Source organism: Spermophilus citellus, assembly GCF_964194105.1.
Source record: "Spermophilus citellus genome assembly, chromosome: 5".
Taxonomy (NCBI): domain Eukaryota; kingdom Metazoa; phylum Chordata; class Mammalia; order Rodentia; family Sciuridae; genus Spermophilus; species Spermophilus citellus.
The window spans coordinates 161736463-161763640 of NC_138186.1; the positions used below are offsets into that span (position 1 = coordinate 161736463).

The 27178-nt window shown below is 39.0% G+C and overlaps 1 protein-coding gene across 3 annotated transcripts in view; it reads right to left on the reverse strand.

Annotated features, from left to right (window-relative positions):
• IPCEF1 (interaction protein for cytohesin exchange factors 1) overlaps positions 1-27178 on the reverse strand; it is a 154959-nt gene that overhangs the window by 21147 nt on the left and 106634 nt on the right. For all 3 annotated transcript variants that reach the window (XM_081295890.1, XM_081295889.1, XM_081295891.1), the window contains 5 exons: positions 23243-23316; positions 21687-21758; positions 15873-15931; positions 14569-14654; positions 3661-4033 (listed from right to left, as the gene is read on the reverse strand). In XM_081295890.1, coding sequence (XP_081152016.1) covers positions 3661-4033; positions 14569-14654; positions 15873-15931; positions 21687-21758; positions 23243-23316 — 664 coding nt within the window. The remainder of the gene's footprint in view (positions 1-3660; positions 4034-14568; positions 14655-15872; positions 15932-21686; positions 21759-23242; positions 23317-27178) is intronic.

Sequence of the window (27178 nt, forward strand, 5' to 3'; positions counted from 1 at the left end):
GAGCACATCATTTTTAATGCGCCTTTCTCCATTCCTAGAACTGTTTACATCTAAATGTCAACTCTAAGTTTACTTCTTTTGGAATACAAACATCCTCTTTCACCTTAACCACATTTTCTCTCTTCAGAACTTATTTATCTTTCACCTTTGGTCATGACCTCCTGTTCTTTGACCCCTCCTACTTCTTTCTACCTGTGATTTGAGTCTGCATGCCCCTGAACTCCAGATTTCACTAGTCAGCAGCTTCAAAACCCTTGCTCCATTGAGTTCCCATAACCTTTCACTGTCCCATAACTCCCTGTCTCAGGAAAAGTTGTAGAATATAAGAACGACAACAAAAGATATGAAGATAAAAGTCTGCGGACTTCAAATGACCTGTTTAGATGACACAAAAATATAGGTGACTTAACCAGGTTCTTTTGTGACCACTCATGGGGATCTTCAGCCACTTGACATGGGAACAGTGAAATCAGTGGTAAACCTTCCATGCCTGAGATCCATGCTATTGAGGCCAACGGCCATTCAGACCAGATTATTTTCACGGTTTTAAATATTCATTTCCATTTTAAGATCAGTTCTCAAATTACATTTCAAAACTCAGGAATACTAGGAAATACTCTAGGGACTAAATTAAGTTCTAAGTATGCAGAGACCATGACCAGTCTACACCCTGGTAGGGCACAGAAGCTTCCTAATTCCTCTTGACCTCTGCCTCCTCTTATTCTCTTCTGCCCTACATCCTACAGCTAAGATAACTTTTCTAAATCATAGCTTTATTTATATGATTACCATAAGGCCTGGTTCAGCATTCAGCATCACCGGGATTTCCTTTCAGTCTCCTTTGCCTGTGTCTCCCCTCTAAATGCACAGATCCTCCCCCTTAGGTGTGACCACCTGGGGTGTTCTGTTTGTAGCTCCCTGGTGGCACCCATTTTATTCTGATTTCTTGCGTTAGATGTGACTGATTCCTCCCACGTGCTCCATTAGACTTTTAGAAGTCTTTTAGAACAGAATCTGTATCCTGCTCATCTTTGGATTCCCTTTAGCACAAAGTACACGAGTACATATTAGGTACTAAATAATAATAATAATGCTAACTTCATTTGAGCTCAGCAGGGGCTTATTTTTGTTATCTCTTCATTTCCTGAAGAGGCATACCACATAATTCCTACAGCCACATTCCAGATAGCCAGCTAAAATAATGTAGCATCTGTACTGTCCACACTCAGACTGTGCATAATTTTTTCTAATGTCCTTCAGATCCTGAAATCTGGCTCAGAGATGTCATGCATGCTCTAGAATGCTCATCTCTTCATTAGCAATCTTTCTATTCAGCTTGTAATCGACATGACTCGAAGTTCTGGCTGTACTTGCACTTGGAAATGGATCTACACCAGTTGGGCTTTAGTCTTATCAGTTAACCTGCAGTTTTTCAGCACCTGGGGTATGGTTCCTCCTCACTGAGTGAGAGCGACCTTGTCCACATCATCCACAGGTAGCACACATTGTACATATGTATGCAGTGATGCACCCTGTGATTCACCACCACAGGCATGGCCCTAGCCAAAATATCACTTGAAAAAGAAAGGCAGATCCCAGAGTGATGCTGAGATGCGACAAGCACTCCAGTAACCTCATCACCTCTCTTCCTGCTACACTTTGTGGAAAGACCATGATGAATCCCTAGAGCTTGAAAGTCTGAAACTCTGCAGAGTAGAAAAGCAATATGATGCAATTAACACCCTCTTTTTTTTAATAGCTTTCACTACAGGGAGAAATGTCTACAAGGAGTTTTAAATTCAGTATCAAATTCTAGCAAGCACAATTTTAATTGCATACCAACTGCAAAATATTTCTTTCATTGTTTAAATAAAAGAAAGGCTATAATACATGCTGTCTGCTTGTTTCAGGACTCAGTTATTAACCTTTAAGCATCTTTTTGAGGATAAAAGCCTCTTTCTCCAGCAAACACATCTTGAGACTGGGAATCTAAAAATTAATCTGAAAATTTAACTTCTATCTTGGACCTTGTAGAAACTCCAATTCCTGATATAAAAACACCCTGAGCAGTGTTTCAGACACAGAAATTCCAGGGCTTTTTGTGTTTTTTTTTTTCCATTGGCAACTCAAAACCAATATTTGTTTAGAAGTCACAAGAATGAAAAGCTACCTTCTTCTCCAACATGCAAACACATTAAGAAAATACACAATATGCAATTTGATTACTCAACAGCAAGTCATCAAAAATACAAGCAAAGGCTGGGCTGCCGTTTCCATAGAGATGACTTTATGTGGTTCAGTTCTTTGGGGAATTTGATCAAATCCTCAGCAGCAGGAGAAAATCATCAGCAAAAAATTCTGTAACACATAGTAAGTAACCGCCAACAAATCAGTGAGAGGAAAATACTTCCATATTCTCTTCCTCTCTATTGAGAGAAGCACCCTCACCTCAAGCTGTTCCAAGAAGCACCCAGATTTTATTGGTCACTCTGCATGTAATTCAAAGTTAAAGAACACCAGGTTTCCTCATTCTTAGATTAAAAGAGCTATTGATGCCCCGCCAAGCTCCATAGCACTTGCGTTCCCAGGATGGCGTTTAGCAGAGACGAGAACTGCATTCATCTTGCCATGACTCTCAGGCTATGGATCCTAAAGGAAAACTCTCCATCTGCAGGGTTATCTCTTGGGAAAGACTATAAAAGGAATTTTAGTATCTATGGTGCTTAGGAAACTATGCTCATTATATGGGGGGTGAGTGGAGGGGAGGTGTCAGAAACTTTTTTAGTTCTACGCATAGATTAAAGTAAGAATTTTTAACAGGAAAATAATAGCTATAATAGATGTAGTACTTTTTATTATTTTCTTCAATCCAAATCCTCTATCTGAAAGGATTTTTCTAAGAATCAAATTTGAGGTCATTTAAATCAAGATACCTAAATTTTCTCTTCATTATATCATAAGAACAAAAATTTCCATCAAAATGCAATCGGTAATCAATATTCAATGAAAATAGTTCTCTCAGAATAAAGAAATACCTCCAAAGACAAGGACGCATTACCTTCCAAGGAGCCTGTTCTATACAGACAGCTCATGAAATCAAAAAGAAGATTCTTATGCTGAACCTAGTACCTCTTTTTCACTTGTACCACTGACCTTAATTTACAGTTCCAAGGAGACACAAGTAAGCCCAATACTTGGTCCACACAATGACAGGTCCTGAGTCTGAGGCCAGCCTGAGTCTCCTCTTTCAATCCCACCATCTGATCTTTCACCCTTCATTCCTCAATGGGCCATTTCTCTTCCCCTCCCCACTTAACTATCACGAGCTCCAGAGAATGGAACCAAAACCAGAGTCAAGCTTTTCCTTAAACTAGTGGAAAGATATTATATCATGACCACATGTCTCCGTTTTAAGCATTTGTTTAATGACACTTAGAGAAAGTCATTAGTGACCTGGCAATGGAAGTTGTCACAGAGAAACTTCCCAAGTAGCATGAGGCTTGGCCCCACTTGATCATGTAAATTTAAATCACCATTCATGAGTTACAAATTCCCACACTCATCTGTTACAAATTCACACTCATCTGTTACAAATTCACATTAGAGTCTCTCTCACACACACACACACTCTAAATAATTGTAAATGCTTTCTTAGTTTACCTTTCTCCATCACCCTTGATCCAGGAGCCTTGTCTGGGACAGTAAGATGATCTTGATTGCTACTCAATGAAGAAGTGTCATCACTAGACAAAGAGTTCAAAAACCCACTTTCGGATGTGACGAAGCTGGTGTCCAGGGCCTTGCAACTGGGAGCCCCTGAGGGTGCGGGGGCATGGACCTGCACGGCAAAGGCAAGTGCGTGCCCCACATCTCCAGCAGCAGGTGAGCTGTTCACGATGTCCAGCCAGGACTGTCTTTCTTTAGATCCCGAGGAAGAACCGCTGCTGGCCGTCTTTATTGTATTTTCCAGGGAAGAGAAAGAACACGATGTTTCACTCAATTTGGGTGAGGACGAAGATGCCCGCTGGGCAGCCTATTTCCACAAATAAAACCAAGAGAGAATAAAATAAATGGTGATCCAACCATCAGTCTCTGTCCTTATTTTTAATACAGGCATCCTGCTGTTGTTTCAAAAGGTGACCAAGAATAAGAGAATAGAAGGACAAACCCATGCTATTCATTTCCATCTGGCAGCCATTGAGATCCCATTCTCTAAAACTGATCCGTAGAACTTTGAATTTGCCATGCGGGGATCTGAAAAATCTCCACATCACTCTATTATTCAGTGTTCTCCAGAAACTTAAAATGACTTTTGGGGGCACTCTTTAGAATACTGAAGTACACCTTGAGCAAAACAATATAACTGGTAATCTGTCATTCAATGCACACAGATGGAGAAAGGTGATTAAGAGAAAGACAGCAGGGCTCTGGGGTGCAGCTCAGGGGGAGAACACTTTGCTGGCATCTGCAATGCCCTGGGCTCCATCCCCAACACTGAAAGGGGACGGGCAGCAACAGCTGGAGCCAGACAGGAAGCCTGGTTATGTTGATGAGTGCCCAGGATCGTGGCCCCCATGTTCCTCAGCACATGACCAGTGTCAAGTCATAACTACCCAGGTGAGGCAGGAGGACATTAACTCACCCTTCAATCTCTTAAAAACATTTAATAAAGTTTCGAGGAGGAAGACAAGAATAAGCAGCCTCTCAATTTTTTCATAAGAAACCAAAAAGGGCACCACAGAGAAGGGGAAGGGCGTTGATGACGAGGGATCTTCTGGGTCTTCTCTGCAGGGAGTTCTTTTTAATGTTCTATGTAGCAACTTTGTGCTGTTCCTCCACTGTTCATTTTATTGGTCAATAAAACCCCCAAATTAGACTCTCATGTTCTCTGGACCACCTTGTATCTCCAATGGCATAAGACAAGAAGGGATTTTTATAATTTCATTTTATCACTCTTTATATCCTGCTATTAGTTAGATACTATATACCTATTGGTTTCAAGAACTCAAATCTCAAAGGAGGCAGCTGGAAGGAGATTTATTAAAGAGAATATGCAAAAGAGCAAACTAGGATCCTCTCCCCAAATCTCAAAATCATTGCAACTAACTTCTTCAGAATGGCTAACTTTGTTCCAAATTAGTATGGCCCCCTGAATTCTGCAGGTGCTAAACTCAGAATTTTATTGGGAAAAATCCAGTATTTATTCAACATGTACCAAACTGAATGCATAGGAAACATGTATATTGAATCTTTTAAAGAAACATGACATTAAAATATCTATTTCAGATGCAAACCGATCACACCCATCTTCTCAATAGTAAAATACTGGCACAGACATGAAAATGTTCCATTCAAGAATGTGTCAAGTGGCTTGAGAACTGGCTACCTTAAATCACAGAGGCCATTTAATCACTAAGAGATTAAAGATCTGTAACTCACTAAATAAAGGCTTAGTTATCTGGAGGAGGGAACACACAAGCCGTAAATGCTCCAAATAAATGTCATGAATAGTTCACTTATTAACAGGATCTACAAAATACATATTAACAAAAATACCCATGCTGGCCCAGCCCTGACACGTTCCCTTGATTGTGAGCTATTTTGGTAAAACTTGGCTTCCACGTGATCAACTTCCTTTTTTTGAAAAGAGACCAAGCGACCAAGCGTGAGCTTTTCCTGTTGCTCCTGCCGACACTACTTTAATTGGATTAGAGCAAAATGGGCTATTTGAGAAAAAGATTGTGTACTCAGTTGCCAGGATACTTTCCATAAGGTTTTCTAAACCTCAACAAACTGTTTAAAGGACTAAAGAAAGATGTGTAAGATGAGAATCAGAAAAGTCTGTGGAGTGTTCTATATTCCTGTTGGGTGCTACTCCAACAAAATGCAAATTATCAGTGCAATTTCCCCAGGCACCAAGTAATGCTGATGAAATGGAGAAAAAGATTAAAGAAAGAAAGAACTAAAATTCTGAAGTTGCCAATGGCCAATACCAAGTACAGAAATCTTAGGTCAGTGCCTTGGTGAAGCATCTCTGCAATATACTCATAAAACTCCCAAGTGCCAGTGAAGGTAGAAAGAAGGGACAGACTCTTCTTCCACCCCATCTCTGTTTGACTGACAGGAGCCCATCCTCCTGTCAGTTCAAATGCCAGCTCCTCCAGGAAGCCTTCTCTGAAAACTTCAGGGCCTGATAGATACCTATGCCTGGTGCTCCTGGGCTTACCTCCAGCATAGCCAGTAAATGCCATTTTATTTGTTACCTTATATTGCAATTTCTGATGGACTGCTAACCTTTCTTGGTAAGCTGCTTGAGAACAGGCTATTTTTAGTCATTTTTGAACCTCCATTTTTTTTTTTGCATCTGTGCCTGATACATAGTTGGTAACAAATTAATGCCAGCAAAGAATGAATAAGAGAGCCAACTATATAGAAAAAAAGCTCCCCAGAATAGTTTAGTCCCTTACTGAAGATTCCCTAAATTCTCTCTAGAGTTGCTAAAGGTATTTTATCCTAATTCCAGGATCAAGGGGTTATTGCTATAAATTACAATGCAAATAATCCCACAAATGCTCTCATCTTAAATAAAATTATTTTACTTAGAGATTAATAACTCTATGTGGTTTCATCCATTTAAAAATATTCAGGTTTGTTCAGAGACCCTGTGTCTAATAGAAGAAAAAGTAGGCCCTAATCTCCATCATGTGAGATTAGGCCCTAACTTCCTTAATAAGACTCCTGTGGTGCAAGAATTAAAATCAAGAATCAATAAATGGGATGCACTCAATCTAAAAAGTTTCTTTGCAGCAAAAGAAACAATCTTGGCTTCCACGTGATCAACTTCCTTTTTTTGAAAAGAGACCAAGCGTGAGCTTTTCCTAAACTCAGAATTTTATTGAAATAAATGAAAAGAGAGCCTACATCTTGGGAGCAAATCTTTACCCCTCACACATCAGATAGAGCACTAATCTCTTAAACACCGAAAAAACAACCCAATCAATAAATGGGCCAAGGACCTGAACAGACACTTCTCAGAAGAGGATATACAATCAATCAACAAATACATTAAACAATGTTCATCATCACTAGCAATTAGAGAAACAATGCAAATCAAAACTACTCTAAGATTTCATCTCACTCCAGTCAGAATGGCAGCTATTATGAAGACAAGCAACAATAAGTGTTGGTGAGGATGTGGAGGAAAAGGCACACTCATACATTGCCGGTGGGACCATAAATTGCTGAAGCCAATATGGAAAGCAGTATAGAGATTTCTTTAAAAATTAGGAGTGGAACCACTATTTGACCTAGCTATCCCTCTCCTCGGTCTAAACCCAAAGGACTTAAAAACAGTATACTACAGGGACACAGCTACATCAATGTTTATTGCAGCACAATTCACAACAGCTAAACTGTGGAACCAAACAAGATGCCCTTCAATAAATGAATGGATAAAAAAATGTGGCATATACAATGAGATATTACTCAGCAATAAAAAAGTATGAAATTGTGGTATTTGCAGGTAAATGGATGGAAAAGACAATGCTAAGTGAAGTTAGCCACTCCCCCAAAACAAATGCCAAATGTTTTCTCTGATATAAGGAGGCTGATTCATAGTGGAGTAGGGAGGGGGAGCATGGGAAGAACAGAAGAACTCTAGATAGGGCAGAGGGGTGGGAGGGGAGGGAGGGGGCATGGGGTTAGAAATGATGGTGGAATGTGATGGACATTATTATCCAAAATACATGTATAAAGATGTTAATTGGTGTGAATATACTTTGTGTACAACCAGAAATATGAAAAATTGTGCTCTATATGTGTAATAAGAATTGTAATGCATTCCACTGTCACATATAGATAAAATTTAATTAAAAAATAAAAATAAAATAAATAAATAAAACCATTCAGGTTTGAAATGTTTTAATTTTCGATGAGAAAATTAAAGACATTATAAAGATCTTGGTTTTACTTAAGAAACTTTGGTAAGATTAAGCTTAAAAACTAAAATTGATTTTTCCTATTTTCTGCATAGGATACTTTTATTTATTGAAGGAGTTAAATTCAAAATATAGTTAGCTCTAAAATCCTTTTCTCTGAATTGTTTTCAAAACACAAGTTTGACATGGTGAAAAATAGTTTAAAATAACCACCAAAGGCCTGTAATTAGGAAGAAGTGATTCAGTATATAAATCTGAAGTAACTATTAGTCAAGGTACATTAAAAAAAAGAAATGGAGGAATCATTTAATACTAAGCATAATAAAATCAAACGAGAAAAAGGGAAAGGAAAGTACACAGACATTCTTTCCCTTATTGGCCTTTTAATAGAAACAGAGCAGTCCACTGTCATCGATCCCTAGGAGGCATGGTGTGTGTATTCTCCCATAAGCTAAGAGAAGCAATGCTCTAACACACAGAAGACCACGTACAGTACACTGCCTCCTCCTCACTGACCTTCTGTATGACCTTGGGCATGAGCTGGCAGGGATCCAGTCCTCACTCCAATCTTTAGTGTCTAAGTGACCTTGGAGAAGTCACTTTACCTCCAAGTCCTATTCTACTGGTTTCTGCCTACACTATTGTCCCTTCCCTGGGCATCCTCCAAATAATAGCAAGAACATTTCTAAAGCACAAACCAAACCATGATATTCCTCCACTGAAAGCCCTCCGATAACTGCCCATCACCAGTACAAAAATATGCACTGTTATCTGAGAACTGAGGAGACTCACATGGACCCCTGAATACCTCTCTACTACACCTCCTTCCATGTCCCCTCCACCTATCCTTTCTGGTCATGTTTTCTCCCTTTCTGTCCCTTCAGTGCATCTGTGGTGACTGACAGGCCCCTCCTGTAAATTCCTGATTGGCTGCCTCCTCCCTATCACTTTGACCTCGACTCATATATCACTTCTTCCGGAGGGTCTCCCTGTCAGGGTGCACAAAACAGCCCCAACCACTCCTTGGGACATTATCCCATTTTATCTGCTTCACAGCACTTATTAGTGTTTGAAATAATTTGTTTGAACTATCAATTTATTGTCCCTCTTTTCAACTTAGAACTTAAGATGCTCAAGGGAGGGGACATTGTCCAGTTCTGCATTTCCTTATCCCCAGCAGGATCTGGCATGTGGAACATTCATGAAAATTTCATCAGCTGCCTGACTGACAGATTTATCAAGAGAATCAAATACTATGAAGGAACCTTCTCAATAAAACATAAACATCTTGCAAATGTTACTAATGATGGTTGCTTTTACTTCTCAGGGCCTTGGCTTCCTCATTTGTAAAACTAATACAGGATTTTTGTTTTAAAAAAATCCTCTTAAAGCTATGCAAAAGCACTGCACAAAGTTAAAGTCATTTCTTCTAAACCACATAGCAAAATATTTGCAGAGCAAAAATTTTGTGGAGGGTACAGATTAGGTCACAGTAATCACCTACTCATCCACCTATTCATCCATTAAATATTTATCTGGTTTCAAGTATGTGCTCAACACAGTCACAATGGCTGTAGGTAAACATAAAACATACTGTAAACCATCTTTGATTTTTTTATTTTTAATATTTTTTTTGTAGTCACACAAAATACCTTTATTTTATTATTTATTTATTTTTATGTGGTGCTAAGGATCGAACCCAGCGCCTTACACGTGCTAGGCAAGCGCTCTGCCACTGAGCCACAACCCCAGCCGCCCCACCTTTGATTCTAAAAATTTAATAATTATGCTAGGGTTGTGGCTCAGCAGTAGAGTGCTCGCCTAGCATGTGCGAGGTCCTGGGTTCAATCCTCAGCACCACATAAACAAATAAAAAGAAATTTTAATAATTAGAAAAATAAGTCAGATATGCAAAATCTAAAATAGAAGGCAGAGTATCATAACATGAAAAAGCATCAAAAAAACAAAATGCTACAGAAATGGAGTTCAGAAAAAGGTAGACTCCTCCTGATATAGAGGACTAGGCCACCTCTGTGAAGGAAGGCACACCTGAAGAAGCAGGCTTGAAAGGCATGTAGAAGGGGGGACTGGTGTAGGAATGGGGACAAGTGGTTCCTGCAAGTCGAGAAACTTCTCACTATAGGCACAAGAGCAGGAAAGAGTGAAAAGCTCTTGGAAAATAGCAGGCAGTTTCCTGGACCAATGGCAAAGGAGAAATGGGCAAGAAGACTGTAAAGGTTACTTGAAAAAAATCCCAGGGCCTCAAAGACCAAGGCAAAGAGTCAGGAATTAATGTTATAAGCAAAGAGATTCAGTGAAAGGTTGTGTGTAATGAATCCATCTTCTTAGACCTGAGCTTCAGGAAGAACAATTCAGAGGTGGATTTTAACAGGAGAAAGCAACTAGAGGCAGGAAGAGAAAAACAGCCTGCTATTTCAATAACTTGCAGGAGTTAATGAGGGCCTGAACTAGGGCAGGAAGAGGTGGTGGGGCAGGCACGGTGCTCTGTGATTGGGGAGTCAGCTGCAAAGATGAACCGGTCAGGCAAGAGGCAAAAATATACAAGAAAATTTTAGAAAAGTCTTAAAGTCAGTTCAGTGTTCAACCACGGAGCTTATGATTATTATGATGATGATCATGATGATGATCATTATGATTATTTGCATCTTGAAGGAAAAGAGTGACTTTTCCTTTTTTGATAATTTTTCATACAACTGTACACAGGCAAGCTTTCCTACCATTTCATCTAGTGCAGATATTGAATGATAAAGTGACCTTTAGCAGACAGCTATTCAAGATCCATTCTGTCAGAATTAAATCTGAATTTCTAAAATTAATTTTACCCTATCTGTGTTTAATCCTCAACTTCCTCCTCTGTCACTGGCCAATGAGCCAGGCAGCAGGATTTATTTTTACTTATTACTTCTTTAGTTTCCGTTAGCTGACTCTTTTTTTTCAACATTTGGATATAAAGGAATTATACTTCTAAAAAGTATCAAAATTTAAGGACTGTTACATTAAAATGATCTCCAAGGGCTATTTGAAGCTGAGACTGTAATTATTCATCCCTGCTTCTCTCATATTTGACCCACTGATTGATGCTCAAACTTCCAAATATAGTCAAAATCCAACCATTCCTTTTGCAACCACCCCACTACCCACCCCCCATGGAATCACTGCCATCTTTCACTGTAGATTATTACACACCCTCCCCGGGTCCTTTTAAAATGGAAATTATCACATCCTCTACTCTCACACCCTCCAAAGGCTCCCTAAACACCTCCACCAGAACATGGAAGCCCTTCACTAGCCCACAGGCCCCCTACAGTGTGGCCACCTCCACCCCCTGACCTGGCCTCCTGCCATTCTCATCCTGGTTTACCCTGCTCCTGACACACTGGCCTCCTTGCATGACTTTGCACCAAGAGACCTTGATTCTGACACATTTGCTAGGGAAACTCCCTCCCCACAGAGCCCCTCAGCCAATTCCCAAAGTGCCTTTCAAGATTTCTGCTCCGATCTAAGCTCTCAATGGGGACATCCTGGACACCTGTTCATTGTCACAACCCAGCCTCTACCCCCAGGATTCCCAATCTCCTCACTCTCCCTCTCTAGTGCCACTGATAGTGCACAAGTTTACTTCATATGTTGATTGTTGACAATACATCTCCCTCCACTACGAGTGTGGCTCCATGCAGAAGGTGAACCATTACCTGCTTTATTCACTGATGTGCCCCAGGTAGCAAGAAGAGGGGTCCACAATACTCCAGGAACCCCTCTTAAATGAATGAATGAGCAGAAAAGGACAGATAAGTTTATCAGATAACACTTTTTAAAAATTAAAAAAATACATGGAGGAGATTTTTCGTGATGCTTCTAGCTCTTAAATCACTTTGTAACTTAGAAAATCGGGCTTATAACGTGAATGAAGCTTTCCTTGCTCTCTTATAAATTTCAAGAAATCCTGGATAATTATTTCTACAAATAATCTTTTAAAGTGAAACTTACAGATCCCCATCTATTTTGTTTTGGGTTTTTTTTTTTTTTTTGTTTTGTTTTTCTTTTTGTTGGGGGATGGGGAGCCTGGGATTAAATTCAGGGGCACTCCCCCACTGAGCCACATCCCCAGCTCTATTTTTTGCACTTTATTTAGAGACAGGGTCTCAATGAGTTTAGTGCCTCACCGTTGCTGAGGCTGGCTTTGAACTTGTGATTCTCCTACCTCAGCATCCCAAACTGCTGGGATTACAGTGTGCGCCACCGCACTCAGCCCCTATCTATTTTGAGTCTTTTAATAAGTCTGTGGAAAAAATAACCCATTTCTAATTCCTTTGAGGATAAACGGTGTCCTTCCCACTCTCAATCCTATAAAGCCTGCTCACAATGAAGGGACATGAACCAAACCTCCTCTTCACGACAGGAGGATCCCTAAATGTCTTCATTCCCTTATGGAATGTCATTCAGCCCGTTAGGAGCAGAAGCCCAGACTGGTTTGGTGTTCAAGTTTCACTGCTTTTCTTTACAACTATTAGAATGGATGTACATTGAATTGATTCTTTTCAAGACTTAAAATTTTTTGAGATGGTTTTCAATAATAATATTTAATAATATTAATTATTTAATATTAATAATAGTTGAGTTCATCATCATGAAACGAAAATCCATTACCCAAAATATTTTCTAAAGCAAGAACTTAGAAAAAAATTATTTTTCACCCTAGGCTTGTATATCTAATTCATGGCTAACCTATATAATTTCCAGCCAAACAATACCTAGTTTCATGCACTAGATAAAAGTTACCAGGATTTCTTAAAACTTCATCCATTTACATTTTTAAAAGCTCAATGTTATTTTAACTAAGTGCCTTGCTTGTCTGTTTTTCAAAACAAGAGAAAACAAAAACATAATCTGCCTGGAAAATATGTGAGCAGGAGGAACATTCTTTTACTAAGGGGAAAAAAATCTGATTATTCAACATTTATCTGACTATTTTCCAATATATTTCTTGAGAAAATGTTAGCCTTAATGGACTGTCAAAAACTGATCAACTTAGAAGATATTAGGAAATAACATTTGATGGATGACTCAGAAAATTCTAAAGAATCTTTAAAGTTTAACAGCCTGGTTCACTGCTCTCATAAGCATCCCTTCATTTATCTGTTACCAAACAAGCCCTCCATGAGCTTTGGCTCTGTGGATGGACAAGCACAACAGGACAGTGGGAAGAGCACTCACTCCCCAGCCAGAATAGCCTCAATTCCCCAACAGGCGCTGTCCGCTGGGGGGTCTGGCCCTGCCACTCAACACCTCTGAACCTGTTTCCTAACCATAAGACAGTGACATCTACTTCCTCATGGCCTTAGCAGAAGAAAGCATTTCTTAATCCAGGAAAAAAAATACATTAACCAAATGGAAGCAATGGATAAATCTGGCACATTAATGTCAAGAACATCTATTTATAAAAAGAAAGTATGAAAAAGTTTAAAGAGTTAACAAGTGAAATTTGATCACTTTTAGCTGACAAATATATATTTTATTTGACATTAATGCACATGACTAGTATATATAATACTGATATATATATATATATATATATTAATAAATTTTCTAAGAAATGCTATAAATTAAACATAAAAAGAGGAACAGGAGGAGGAGGAGGCAGCAGCAACTTAAAATACCCAGAGGCTTAACAGACACTTTGCCAAAGAGTAAATCCAAATGGCCAATAAACATAAAAGACGTCATTTTAACAGTATTAAACACATAATGATGCCATTAATCATCAGTAAAATGCAAATTAAATAATGCTACTTCTCAAAGTTGTTAGAAGATTAAATTATCATATATTTAGGGCATTTACATAAGTCCTAGTACATAGAAGATATTTAAAAAAAAAAAAAAGCCTACTGAGGCTGTAGCTCAATGGTAGATCTTGTGCATAGCATGCATGAGGACCTGGGTTGAACCACACACATACAGGAAAAAAGCAAATTAATCAAATAAATAAAAAACGTATATCTACTTCCACAGTAATCCTTCTCTGACCCTTTCTAAGGGATCATCCATCCAAATATGAAGCAATTCTCTAGTCTTACTACCTGTAAATAATACCAACACACACAAAGCCTAGAATCAAATTTGGATTGCTCTCTACTGAATCGCAAAATTATTCCACACACAATCTTAATGCAATAACCCCACTCTTGACTTCCTATTTTTCTGACTCTACTTTTTTTTATGCTATTTTTTATCCTCTTTAAACTCATTTTGCATTCTTATATTACAGGCACCTAGGTAAGGTGCTTTAAATTCTTTCTGAGGACAAACAGGGTATTAAAAAACATTGCAAAGCAAGTCTTTCCAAGTATTGGATTACTACTTCGACACCCTTTGCCCTTCCATGAATCCTGTGAGCAGGATACTTCTGTGCGTCCTGCACAGATGCAGGTCTAACATGTTTGTTAGATCAGTGAGTAGCTCTAGAGAAGGCTCACAGTCAGCACCTTGACAACCCACTCGCTCTTTAGCAGATACCTTAATTTAGCCTGTTCAAAAAATTGTATCAGGCAAAGTAGTTTCTACCTACTTGGAAGGAAAGACTGACCAACAGACCACTGACGTCTGCACCTACCAAAGGAGAGGAAGTGGCAGAGTAAGGAGGGGGCGGAGTCTCCGTGGCTATATCAGGATCCTCCTGCTCACTTTCACTGTAGCATTCTGTAACAAAAACGAAAACACTTCATGTTTAAATGCTGCCATCATTTATTCCATAATGTATGAGCATAGGTTTTTCTCCATCTAGCTAGTGCAATTTCAATCCAATTCAGAAAAAAAAAAAATCTAGTGAAATACTTGGTACAAAGGAATTACTGAAGATGGAGAAACAAATGGCCCCTCTGGGTTTCTGCTCTCCAAGAACATCCCATAGGCATGAAGAGGACCAACCAGAGCTCAGGGAAAATAGAAGAACTCCTCAAAGAAAGAATTCATACACTAAGAAGAAGGTCAATGGGGAATATGTTTGATGGTAGGAAACGTCATGAATTGAGTGAGCTGAAGCTGGCTGGGCACCCAAGCCATCAGGAGTGGGCCAACAGGGAAGGGTCCAACAGGCCAAGTCAGCCGGGAGAACCGGATATATAGAGACCCCCAAGGCACACTGAAAATGAAGCTTTTGAAAGTTTGGGGGACAAGATCTTATTTGACGAGATTGTATTGAACTCCTTCGTGGCTTTAAGTCATTTTGCCACTGTTCCTTTTCTAAATTTAAGATTGTACACATTTGTTATCAAAAAATAAAACTCCCTATTTCCAATTCCTCAGTCTAGAATTGACTCTGGATGTGGTTTGAGCATTTCAGGGACAGTCTCAGTTCCTTGGCCCTGGCAGCCGGCAAAGCCGCCCTCTTCTGCACAGCACGGAGTAATTGCATCAGGAAGAATTAGACTCCCGCAGCTTTTGAACCCTGAGAGCTACAGAGTATGCTAAAAATATGGCCTGTGTCCCAATCTGACCTTCAGGTTCCCAGTACAATCTTGGGGTAATCACTCTCAGCACACACCTGGCGGAAATGTTAAAATATCAGAGAGGAAACAGTGGGATGAAAGTTATCTGCCCAGATCATGACAAGTTCACGGGTATGAGTAAGAATTCAGTTAAGCAGAGCCATAAAACATTTGCATTGGCAATTGCCTGAGATATCAGTGAAGCCTACAGCTGCTCAAGTGTGGGTGAAGTGTGAAATCATTCAGAGCTGCCCGGGAAGCTCTCGTCTCTGTTGGTGAGTCTGTGTGAATGTGTCTGTCTCTACACTCAGATCATTTCAAATGCCAAACTGTTTCCTCAGGATCAGACTATATATAGAATCTGATATTGTTTTTCTCATCTTAGTCTAATTCTCTGGCTACTTTTTCAGAACTTTAGAATGGAATATACCTTCATCCTTTGTAGTGGATTCAAGATGGATCACAGCTATTCCGAGTTTATTTAACCACCTGGGATTCAAGTAGAAAGTAAATGTTAGACCAAAGAGATTGGCCCCCTTCCCTCACACCTTCCCCTTGGACCACCTGAGGGTGGGTCTTGTGCCAGACTCCATCATGAAAGTCAGTCCTAATTCAACTGGCAGCCTGAACATTTCAAGAATCAGCATAAGTTTAGGGCATCAAAACAGAAGGCCTCTGCTGAACATGATGAACATGCCCAGCAGTTCGGGAGGCTGAGGCAGGAGGACAACAAGTTCAAGGCTAGCCTCAGTAACTTCACAAGACACTAAGCAACACAGCGAGGTCCTGCCGCTGAATAAAATATAAAAAAAAGGCTGGGGATGTGGCTCAGTGGTTAAGCACCTCTGGGTTCAATTCCCAGTACCAAAAAACAAAATAAAATAAGGCCTCTAGTTTCATACTTTCCTTTCAGGGTATGCTCTGTGAGATAAGCAAGCTGGCCCTCATGCAGCTGGTTAAGGCAGGCAGCTAAATTAGGTATTCTAAATACATAAACAAAAATACATTAAAAAAAATACAAATTATGCACTTGAAAATTTTAGTAACCATCAAAAAATTTACCATTGAATGTAGTAACTTGTTCACTAAAGCTATATCTATCACTTTTAATGATGTCAATTTATTTTAGAAAATATAAAGACCATCGATTTAAAACCAGGAAGATTACCACATCAATCAGTAAAAGATCTGCTCCCAAGACTGAAGGTTATTTCTAAACTGGGGAAATCCATTCCTTGAAAAATTTTATTTAAAATAAAAATTGACCATCTTCTCTATTCTATTGATTTCTCATCTTATTGACAATGAAGTCCAATTAAACTTCAATAACAAAAATAGTACTACTAGGCAAACCCAAAGGAACTCATACTTGGTTTATAACTTGAGGCCATAGTAGTTCCTTCTTACGATTTTTGCTATGAATTCACTTTAAGACACGAATTTTAAAAGATAAGAGACGCAATGGGTCTATTTCATAAATTCTAGTTATGTAATGTTATGCTTAAAGGAAAAATGTGGCTTGGAGGCAGTGACTATCCAGGTGATTTATTTCTACTTTTCTGTGTGTTTTAAAATATTCATACTGTGTATTCTATTTTTTTTTTTGAGAAATGATCATTTCACAGTGACCTAAGTCAATCAATATGAATAAAATAACAGTAACAGTGCTCTATATCTCTGGATTCATGTTCACTTTCATTGCTTCTAGTCCTACAACGCCTCATGCCTCACTCAGCACCCTGCACTCACACCGTGGTCCACAGATTGCACACTCTGACCCATAACTGTCAACTATTTAGAAATCCTTACCTGATCATCGGCCAGCAATGACCTAACTATATTCATTATTTTTTAACAGAAAAAAAATTAAAAATTTAATTTTCAAAATATATAAAACAGGAGACTCTACAAGAAAAAAGATGAGCACAAAATGACCAAGACTGGACCAATATCAGAGCCCAGACCCTGCCATAGAAACCCCAAAATGTTGATCAAATCCCAGTAGAGAACTATGCAAAGCAAACGATCAGAAAACATCACAGAAAAAAAAATCAATGCATAAATGGAAAAATTATCCATCTTCAAGAGCATTTTAGAAAATTCATAGCTAAACACAGGAAAATATATTCACTACTGGATTGGAAAAGTTAAAAAATGTTGATTTCTAGGGCTGGTGTTATGGCCCAGGGGAAAGCACTCACTTAGCACGTGTGAGGCCCTTGGTTTGATCCTCAGAACCACATAAAAATAAATAAAATAAAGATATTGTGTCCAACTACTACTAAAAAATAAAATTAAAAAAAAGAAAAAATATTGATTTCTAGTGCTTAGGAGAAAATGGAACAATGGACATTCTCATCCATTGTTGGATTAAACATGAAAATCAATACAGCCGATTTTGAGTAGGCAATTTGATGTTATTATTCAAATTTTAAATATCCACACTTTTGTCCAAAAATTAAATTATAAATGTCTATTTTATACCTTAAAACATATCTTCATGTACAGAAACACGGGAAAATGTTAACTGCCAATGAGGCTTATAATAGCAGAAAGAGAAAAACATTGAGACAATATAATTGTCCACTAAAAATAAAATGGATACATAAATTATGACACTGATTTTACTGACACCATGTTATAATGAAGCTACTAAAAGACTAAGGGGATAGCTTATAATAACCCAGAAAATCCCAACATATGATTCATTGAAAAGACCAAGTATCAAATATGTTTAGCTGTTCTAATGTATTTTTAAAATTATATATTTGTATAAGTGCATGAATTGCTATGATAGAAAAGTGTCAGGAAGGATATACATCATGTTATTAAAAGTGGTTAACCCCAGGCATTGTTTGATTTTTTTACAAGAATGTTTTATATATTACTGAAGTACAAGTAATAGTAGTTACTATTAAAGATTACATCTTAAAAACTTTTTAAATTTATTTTTTGGTGTAGATGGACACAACAGAATGCATTTATTTTTATGTGGTGCTGAGGATTGAACCCATGTCCCACCCATGCTAGGCTGAGCCACAATCCCAGCCCAACATCTTAAAAACTTGATGAGGCAAAACACAATAAATTTCATTCACTATTTAAAATACTATAATAACCATTCATTGCCCCCCTCAAAAAAAGCATTTAAAAGTGAAATAGACAAATTTTTTTAAAAAAAGTAAAAAGAAAATAGTTTTGAATTGAGGGTGCCTGAAATAAGAGAATGCATTTCTAAGCCTCTATCCAAAACATGAAAATATTGCAAAGTGGAAGAGTATTAACTAAAGATTCCTTTCCACATTCACCCAAAACTTAATGCACTTTTCCTTGCCACCATTAGTTAGCTGCGGCAATGATTAGTGATTGTTCAGAACCCGAGTGAGAGTTGTCTTTCTAGAACCCATTGGCTTAGAGCACCTCCTTTGCTAGGAATTTTCTATAACCTTATGGTAGTACAAAAACATCTGTGGCTAAATAGATGCACAAAGGGACTTATATTTACACAAAAGAAGATGGCAGGTGTCTCCTGAGAGTTTGTTGTCTATGAATTTGATGAGAATGTACGAGTTGGAGCACAAGTATTAGGAAATTGATGTAAAAAACAAGAGCATTCTTCCCACAAACACCATCTAGAAAGCATCAATCTCCTGTCTTTGCCTAGAAACCAGCTCTTTCATTACCCTTAATTACTTACCCAGTACTTGTAAATTGAGGGTCGCTGCAGAACATGAGAAGATTCTATTAAACTTAATTACCTTTCCTTTCATCGCCCTTGAGAGAAATGTTACTACCCAGAAATACAGTTACCCAGGAGATAAACATCTGCACCAGAGCCCATCTCTGCCATGCCACCTCCTCTCTCCCTCACATCTCTGCATCTCACCAGAAACATTATGGACTGGTGTAAATAGACTACATCAACAGAAGGAAGATCTTCAGGTGGTAGAAAAAAGTTAACTTGGTAGCCTAGAGATTCTGCATTATTGGCTATTAAAAAAAATCATCTTCAGAATAATAAAATTCCATAATACTATTCATACTTTATTTACATATACTCATTACATATAAAGAAATCATGATATAGTCAGGCATAGACAAAATAGGCCATGTACCCATGAGTGACCAGATGAGTAATTTTCAAGCATAAATGTCACTACAGAGATTCAGAAACAGGGAATCAAGACACCCTAATTTCAAATTTCAATGTATATCTTGCTTGTAAGTTAGAAAGAGGAACACTAAGAAATTTTCAAGTAAAATAACAGCTCTTCACAACATAGATGAGCAGTAAGACCTTGGCTTGATAACTGTGACAAGTTTTGATTTAACAGCCAACACACTGAGTATATGTACACATTACTACACATGCAAATGAGTTGCCATTCAATAAATATCTGCAAATGGAGCACAAAAACATAGAAGACCAAATGGATATGTACAGGAAAATCAGATAGTTGGTGGGGTGGGGAGGCAGGAGGCTAAATAACTGTGATATGTGATTCAAAGAGCTAATTATAATCTGAAATCTGATGGACTGAGTGAAGGCACTAAGGGTCTTGCCTCTTATTAGTTGAAGAATGTATTTGACTGGGTTGGAGGAAAACTTCAGTAGCTGACAAAACATTTAGAAGGGATTATTTCTCTGAGAAGCTCAGTCTCACTGAGACCTTACTGGGGAAAACAGAAGTACCCTGAAAAAATCAGACCCAGGATGGGTGGGAAAGACGATGAGAGGGAAGGGTCTAGAGATACAAGAATCTATAGAGGGGAGAAGTCAAGGACAGCAGGAGGCCACTGTGAGTGGGTGGCAGGCAGCACAGTCTCACTGCCAGTAAAGACCACTGAGAGTTCATTGGTGGCTCAGCAAGACTGGCACTCACCATCACAGGGTACCAAGCACCTCAGGCTAGACCTTGTGCCTTGACCCACACCTTACAGAGCAAGGGCTGGCTTGCCAAAGGACCGGCTCACAGTACAAATGAAAAGATAAGAATAGAACTTTGTGAAATGCTAAATTTCCTCTCCTTTTGTGTATCTGCTCTTAATTTTTCTCAGATGCTTGAAAAAGACCATGGAAAAAAGCTAAAATCAAAAAGGGGAGAAACTTTTGTCCTTAACTAAGTCGGCCAAGGACATGTTTGGAAGACAGTTGTCAAAGCCATGCCTCATTATGCCTAACACAGGATTTCCCAACTACCTGTGAGTCATTGTGCCCTCATCTGAAGGGACACGGCAGGGAGGTAAGAGTAGGGGGCAAGCACCAATGCTCCTAGCTAGACAGGGCTATGAAGAGAGACGTGTGTGTCTGGGGGTGGGGAGGGGGAGATGAAAGCTAGATATTATTTTCTTTAAGTTTCTAAGATGAGACGGCAAAGAAAAAGTACATAAGATACAGATAAGTAAGGATTTTATTAGGTACAAATAAAACAGGTTTTCAGCATAAGCTCTATGAATGGAGGAGCTGAGTGTGTGTTTATTGCTACCACCCATCATCTGCTACCGTGGGGCACACAGTGTTGTGTTTCATAAACATATTTTAATTGGTGAGGTGAAGGTAATAAGAGACACTGGGAATTATGGGAAGAAGGCTAAAATTAAATGGAACACCCCAAGTCAGCCCCTGAGGTACAGCCTCATTCAAACAACAGCCATCGTCATGTGCCTTAATCTAAACCAGGAGGGGACAGAGGGCCTTAAAGCACACTTATTTAAACAGACCAAACAGGAAATGAAGCTCTGGATGTAAAATTTTTAAATGATAGATGCTCTCAGCAAGGACATTTTACAAAATGTTCAGAATGATGCATGAAGAAGTGATAAATCGTGAATCACCATGGTATTCACACAGCACATATTAAATGCAGTAGAGAGGGAGTTTTACATGTGGAAAGCTACAAAATCAGTCACAAAATACCTTTAAGTTATTCTCCTTGTAATGCTGATTCTCATTTTAATATGTTCTCACCATGACTTCCGTCTACTCTTTCCTCAACCTAGGGTGCCCTCAGAACAATCTTACCACTTCTTCCCTAAAGTAGCCATTCGGATATGTGTGGTTCTTCAAAATGCTTCTGAACATAGAAGTCAGCAAGAAGACTTTATAACTGCTAAGGAAATTAATTCTTAAATAACAGAAAGAAATAAAACAATAATTAATACAAACATAGGCTACAAATTCCAAGGCCTGGCCAAGGCAAGTCTGTTCCATTAAGGACTGGATTTAGCAAGCTCTTCTACTTACAGGTTCATTTCCTGCAAATTCTCAGCTGCAAAATAGAAGGTCTTGATCTGTGGATGGTTGATCTTAAATGCACTTGAGAAGGGAAAAGCACAAACATATAAGAATTAGTACTTGCATTTATCAGTGGGTCTGTAAGTAAGTAAAATACAAATCAAATACAACAGTCATCTTAAATAACTGCTTTCTTTATAAGTTTACCAAAAAAAAATTATTCGATTAAATACCTATTGACTAGTCCTTATTTTAGTTAGGGTGCTGATGGTCAATTTCCATGTCAAGGCTGCGTCAGTGTTAGTTTCCATTTAAAACATAAGGGCATAACCTTTTGTTTCCACTTGCTAACTGCTTTACGATAAGGATACAGTGAGTTAGAATTTAGATTCACAGAGGTGTCAAATACTCATTTCAACGCCTTCACATTAAGCATTGATTCAAATTCAATCAAATCTACAGCAAAATTTTATTTACAGGAAAATAATCAGATATGGAACCTCCACACACAACAAGTCCTCAGAAACCTTATCTAAGGCACCGTTCATTATTAAAGGGAACATGGGAAGTGGATTTGGGTTTAAAGAAGACATATGAAACATTGAAGATAACAAACAATAAAGTGTTTCCCCTTTACCATTTAGACCGGAAGTCCTGCAGAACAGGACAGTTTTTTTTAAAAGACCCACTCAAAAACCACAGGCATCAACACACTGCATGTATCACGAAACACGCTGCTAGGCCAGAGTGTCAAAGACTTAGAACCAACGCTGGTTTATTAATTTCTTAGGAGAAAACAACAAATTACTGCAACTAGTAACAGATGAACGAGGAAATGCCCCTTTCTGATAAGACTGGAAAAGATGCCAAAGGTAGAAGACAGGATAGGAGAGGTGCAAGAAGACGGAAAGAGCAAACTACATCAGGAGCTCTCATGGGAAGGCACTTGACTAAGAGGCTGAGGAACAGAGTCAGAGCCAGCTCTGCCCAGAGCCCTGGGCGGGTCACATAGACTCTCCAGGCTGTTCCCTCCGTAGGAGACAAGCACTGTGAGCAGGGGACTGCTCTGTTTCTGCCAGTTATCAAATTTCTGGGACGTAAACTACATCAGGGTGCAATCCCAAGTTTACGACATCTCAGAGAGTTCACTTCCAGGGTGCTACATGAGCAAGGAGATTCTGGTCCACCATGATGCCTTCAATGTCATCCGGTGAGACTCCTTCACCATCTGTTCTTCTCTTTACAAGGTCAAAACCTTGACATTTGATCTTGCCAGCCCCAGGTGGGGGCACACTTTTCTCTCCATTGCACACTCAGTTATCAACGACCTTCTTTGCCAAGGCTTCATGGGGGTTTGAAAACCCATCTGCTCCACAAAATGCAATGCCAGGAAGCAAGAGGTTAAATATTTCTCTGAGTGTCTAGGGTGCCAACCCATGATGTTCAAAATTCTCAGACATCTAAGCATTGCCTTCACTCACTTCCAAATCACCACATCACCTGGTGGACTTAAAAACAGTTATTATCCCAGCTCAGGGTTTTGTGGAGGGTAAGAGACGACTTACTGCTTTTTCTTGCATTCGGATGCTCTTTCCACGGTGAAATCGGGCAGGTTCACAAATCCATCAGCTTTCTCTGCCTGAAACAAACACATGCCACAAACAGAAATAGATACATCAGCCGGAGGGATTAATCTACTGAGATCACCTACACGGAATAGAGATCATTTAAATGAAGTGAGGTAGAATCCAATGGAGCTCCTCAAACCAGCATTAATTAACTATGAGCTTATCCCAGATACACTGTTCATAAGGAAATTAATTTCTCATCATTAGTCACCCAGAATCATTTCGTGACAGGAACTGTGACATGCTCAGGGATGGTCAATGTGTGTCAGGCGCAGAGACTCCTTATCTTGGGGGAGCCCACAAAGCCCACCACCAGAGTCCTACTTCCTGCTGGGCATAGGCACCCTCAGCCTACCACTAGCACTCTGACTTTGGAGTTAGCACATCTACATTCCTCCCATGGATCTATCTCTAGGTGGTTGTTATGGCTTTAATGAGCCCAGATAAATAAAACACTTAGCAGACAAAACAAACATTATTCCCTCTCTGGAGACTGAAAGCAGTGTTTGGAGAATAAAGCCCAGAGCCACATCCTGCAGAATCTCAGTTCCATAATCGATTCCTATAAAGGAAAGACTTCAGGGGGGAAATAATGGTTCTGAGGCCATAGCATCAATGTTGCTGTAAATTATCAAAAATTCCACAGGACATGTAATTATGCTACCTCTCTATGAATTCATTAATCTATATTTTGTGAAGAACTATTTAACTGAGCCACAAGGAAGCCAGATTGTCATAAATGAATGCAAATCTCTTTTTATCTACACTGATGTCTCTGAGTGGAGAAATTCAGTCCATAAGATTAAACATGGATGAGTCAGTGGTTATGGGACTATGAGTAAAAGTTGATTTGGAAAATACTACCTTAATTTTAAAAGTCAGCTAGCTATTCAATTAGTGACATGGGTGCTCTCAGTTCACCTCCTTGTTCATCTCTTTTTCTTACTAACAACTAGAGGGCAACTTGCACTCTTTTCTTCAGAAACATTAAACTATGAGACATTCAACCTTATTCCCATCATCTGTCTCCTATATGACTTAGTTTATTCCATTCTTCACCTACAATGGCTTCTTCTTATAAAAATAAAAACTCAATTTTAATGAGTATATCTTCCTTTAAATATATACACATGTGCCTATACTGAATGAATATATATTCAAATATATATATATGTGTGTATATATATATATATATATATATATATATATATATATATATGTTTGCATATATTTGCACCTTATCTCTTGATGGGCTGCTTAATTACCACATGGTGGTTTCACTAATCCTGTCTGAAAGGGAATAATAAAGTATGCAAAGAGCTTAGACTGTTTAAGTCACTTTTGTACAATTCACAATGCCTCCTGTGGATTCTCCACTAGCAGTATATAAAAAAGTAGTCCTGAAAAACTGGTTTGTTCTATCAATTCGAGTTCTAGAGATACGCTCAAAGGAAGCAAAAATGGGGATTCAAATAAATGAACAGACATGTGTGGTCATGGGAATGATATTCACAACCAGCCAGTGCTCATCAATAGATGATGGATAAACAAGTCATACTATATCCATTTAAAGGAATATTATTCAACCCGTGAAAAATAATTAAGTACCAATAAATGCCACATAAATGAACCTTGAATATATTATGTTAGGTAAAAGAAATCAGATACAGAATGTACCAGATTACATGATTCCATCTATATGGTGTATTTGAAATAGGAAATTCATAAAGACAGAGTACAGCTTGATAGTTCCCAGGCACTAGGGCAGTGAGGTATGGGGAGCAACTGCTAAAAGACTATGGATTCTCCTTTTTGTGTGATTTTAAATAGTTTGGAACTAGATAGAGGAGGTGGTTCCACACCATTGTGAATGCACTGAATCATTTACTTTAAAATACTAATCGTATATGATTTCCTTCTCAATGAAAAAAAAAATCAATGCTAATGTATTCTTATGAAAAATTCCCATAACTGATTTAGAATGAAAAAATTATTTATCCTCACCATTTGTTTTTACTTCCTCTCCCATTCAATACTATGCTCATTGTTAAAAAAAAAAAACTATAGAAACTATGGACCTCAATGCTTTCCAAGTCACTGAGTCCCATCCACCACTTTGGCTCCCACTGAACTCTGGGGCCTGACACTATAGCCCGTCCCCTCCCTCTGCAATGCCCTGCCACCTTGGCTTTTCTGACAACATATTACCACTGCCTCCTTTTGCTCGAAATAGATCTTTCCTTCCTCACTTCCATGCCTATTTTTAAATCTCAAGGTTCCCCAGGGTTCGCTCCACACACCTTTACTCTTTTTGTTCCAGTGCTCCCTGGGGTGATCAGTGCTCCCCCGTGCCTTCAGGTATCATCATTGTACACACATCTCCAAAATCTTGTCTTCAAATTCAATTCAGCCATGGAGCTCCTGTCTCAGATTTCCACTGCCTGGTCACGTGGATATTCCATGAGCCCCCCAAGAGTGACCAATCCAAAACCAAAGCCATCATGCTATTCCACAAAATGCCCACTGCTCTTTCTCCTGTGCTCTCTTACTCAGTGAGCAACACCACTTCCATCCAGACGCAAGAGAGAGAAGGAAATCTGGGAGACATTCACGATTCTTCCAACCAGACCAGCTCTGGTCTGAATACTGCTGGTCCCCACCAACACTCACGTTGAAGCTCAATCCCCATGGTGGAATGGTCGGAGGTGACTAGGTCATTAACAGAAATTAACATTTTTTTTATGGGAGTGATCCTCATTTTCTTGGAACTGGATAGGTGGCTGTGAGAGTGAGCTGTTAAAAAGGAAAGCCAGCCTGCAGGCTTGACCCCTTTAGCACCCACACATCCCCTTTCCACTTCTCTGCCGTGAATTGAGTAGCAAGTGGCCCTCACCAGAAGCTGAACAGATGCCAGCACCATTCTCTTGCACCTCCAGTTCTGACCAAACCTCTTTTCTTCATGCATTCCCTGGCCTCTGGAAGTTTGTTACAGAAATTGGACTAAGGCAATTCACTTCTCAGAATCCAGGTATTAAAAAAACACAGTATTCCACTGCTTCAAACAACACAAATCTGAATCATTGCTTTCTCTGTCACAGATTGTTAATCGATCTACTACCTCCTACCTCCTTCAGATCACCATTAACTTTTTCTTGAATTACTGCAAAAGTCTCCTATTCTTCTTCCTAATTCTCTTCTCCTATTCAATTTGGTGTCCAAATCACAGTCACAGGGAATCTATACCATGAACATTTTTTTTTTTTTTTTGGTACTGGGGATTGAACTCAGGAGCACTCAGCGGCTGAGCCCCATCCCCCTATTTTGTATTTTATTTAAAGACAAGGTCTCACTGGGTTGCTTAGTGCCTTGCCACTGCTGAGGCTGGCTTTGAACACGTGATCCTCTTGCCTCAATCTCCAGAGCCGCTGGGATTGTAGGCTTGTGCCACTGTTCCCGGCTCACCTCATGAACATTCTTCACGTCACTTCTCTAATTAAAACTCTGCATGGTTCCCAATTTCCCTCAGATAAAGTCTGTCTTAGCAGAGGCCTTTTATGTTAATCCCTTATTGTTCTACAATTTCATCTTCTCCAATGTTCCTACCCTCAGTTCATCAAAAGCAAACAGAAAAAATAAAACAAACAAATCACAATACTTCCATGGAGCTGAATTAGAAGTGACACCCAAGTTGTGGCATGATCAGTCTCTGAACAATTTTTTTTCCGTACAACAAGCCCATCTCAAATGACAATTTCGATCCAAAATGAAACATACGTGTATATGCTCTTGCCGATATTTTTATTCATTTAAAAATAAACCAGTGTAAAAGACTTGCATATCTTCATTTGGGTGGATTCCTTTTCTGCATTATTG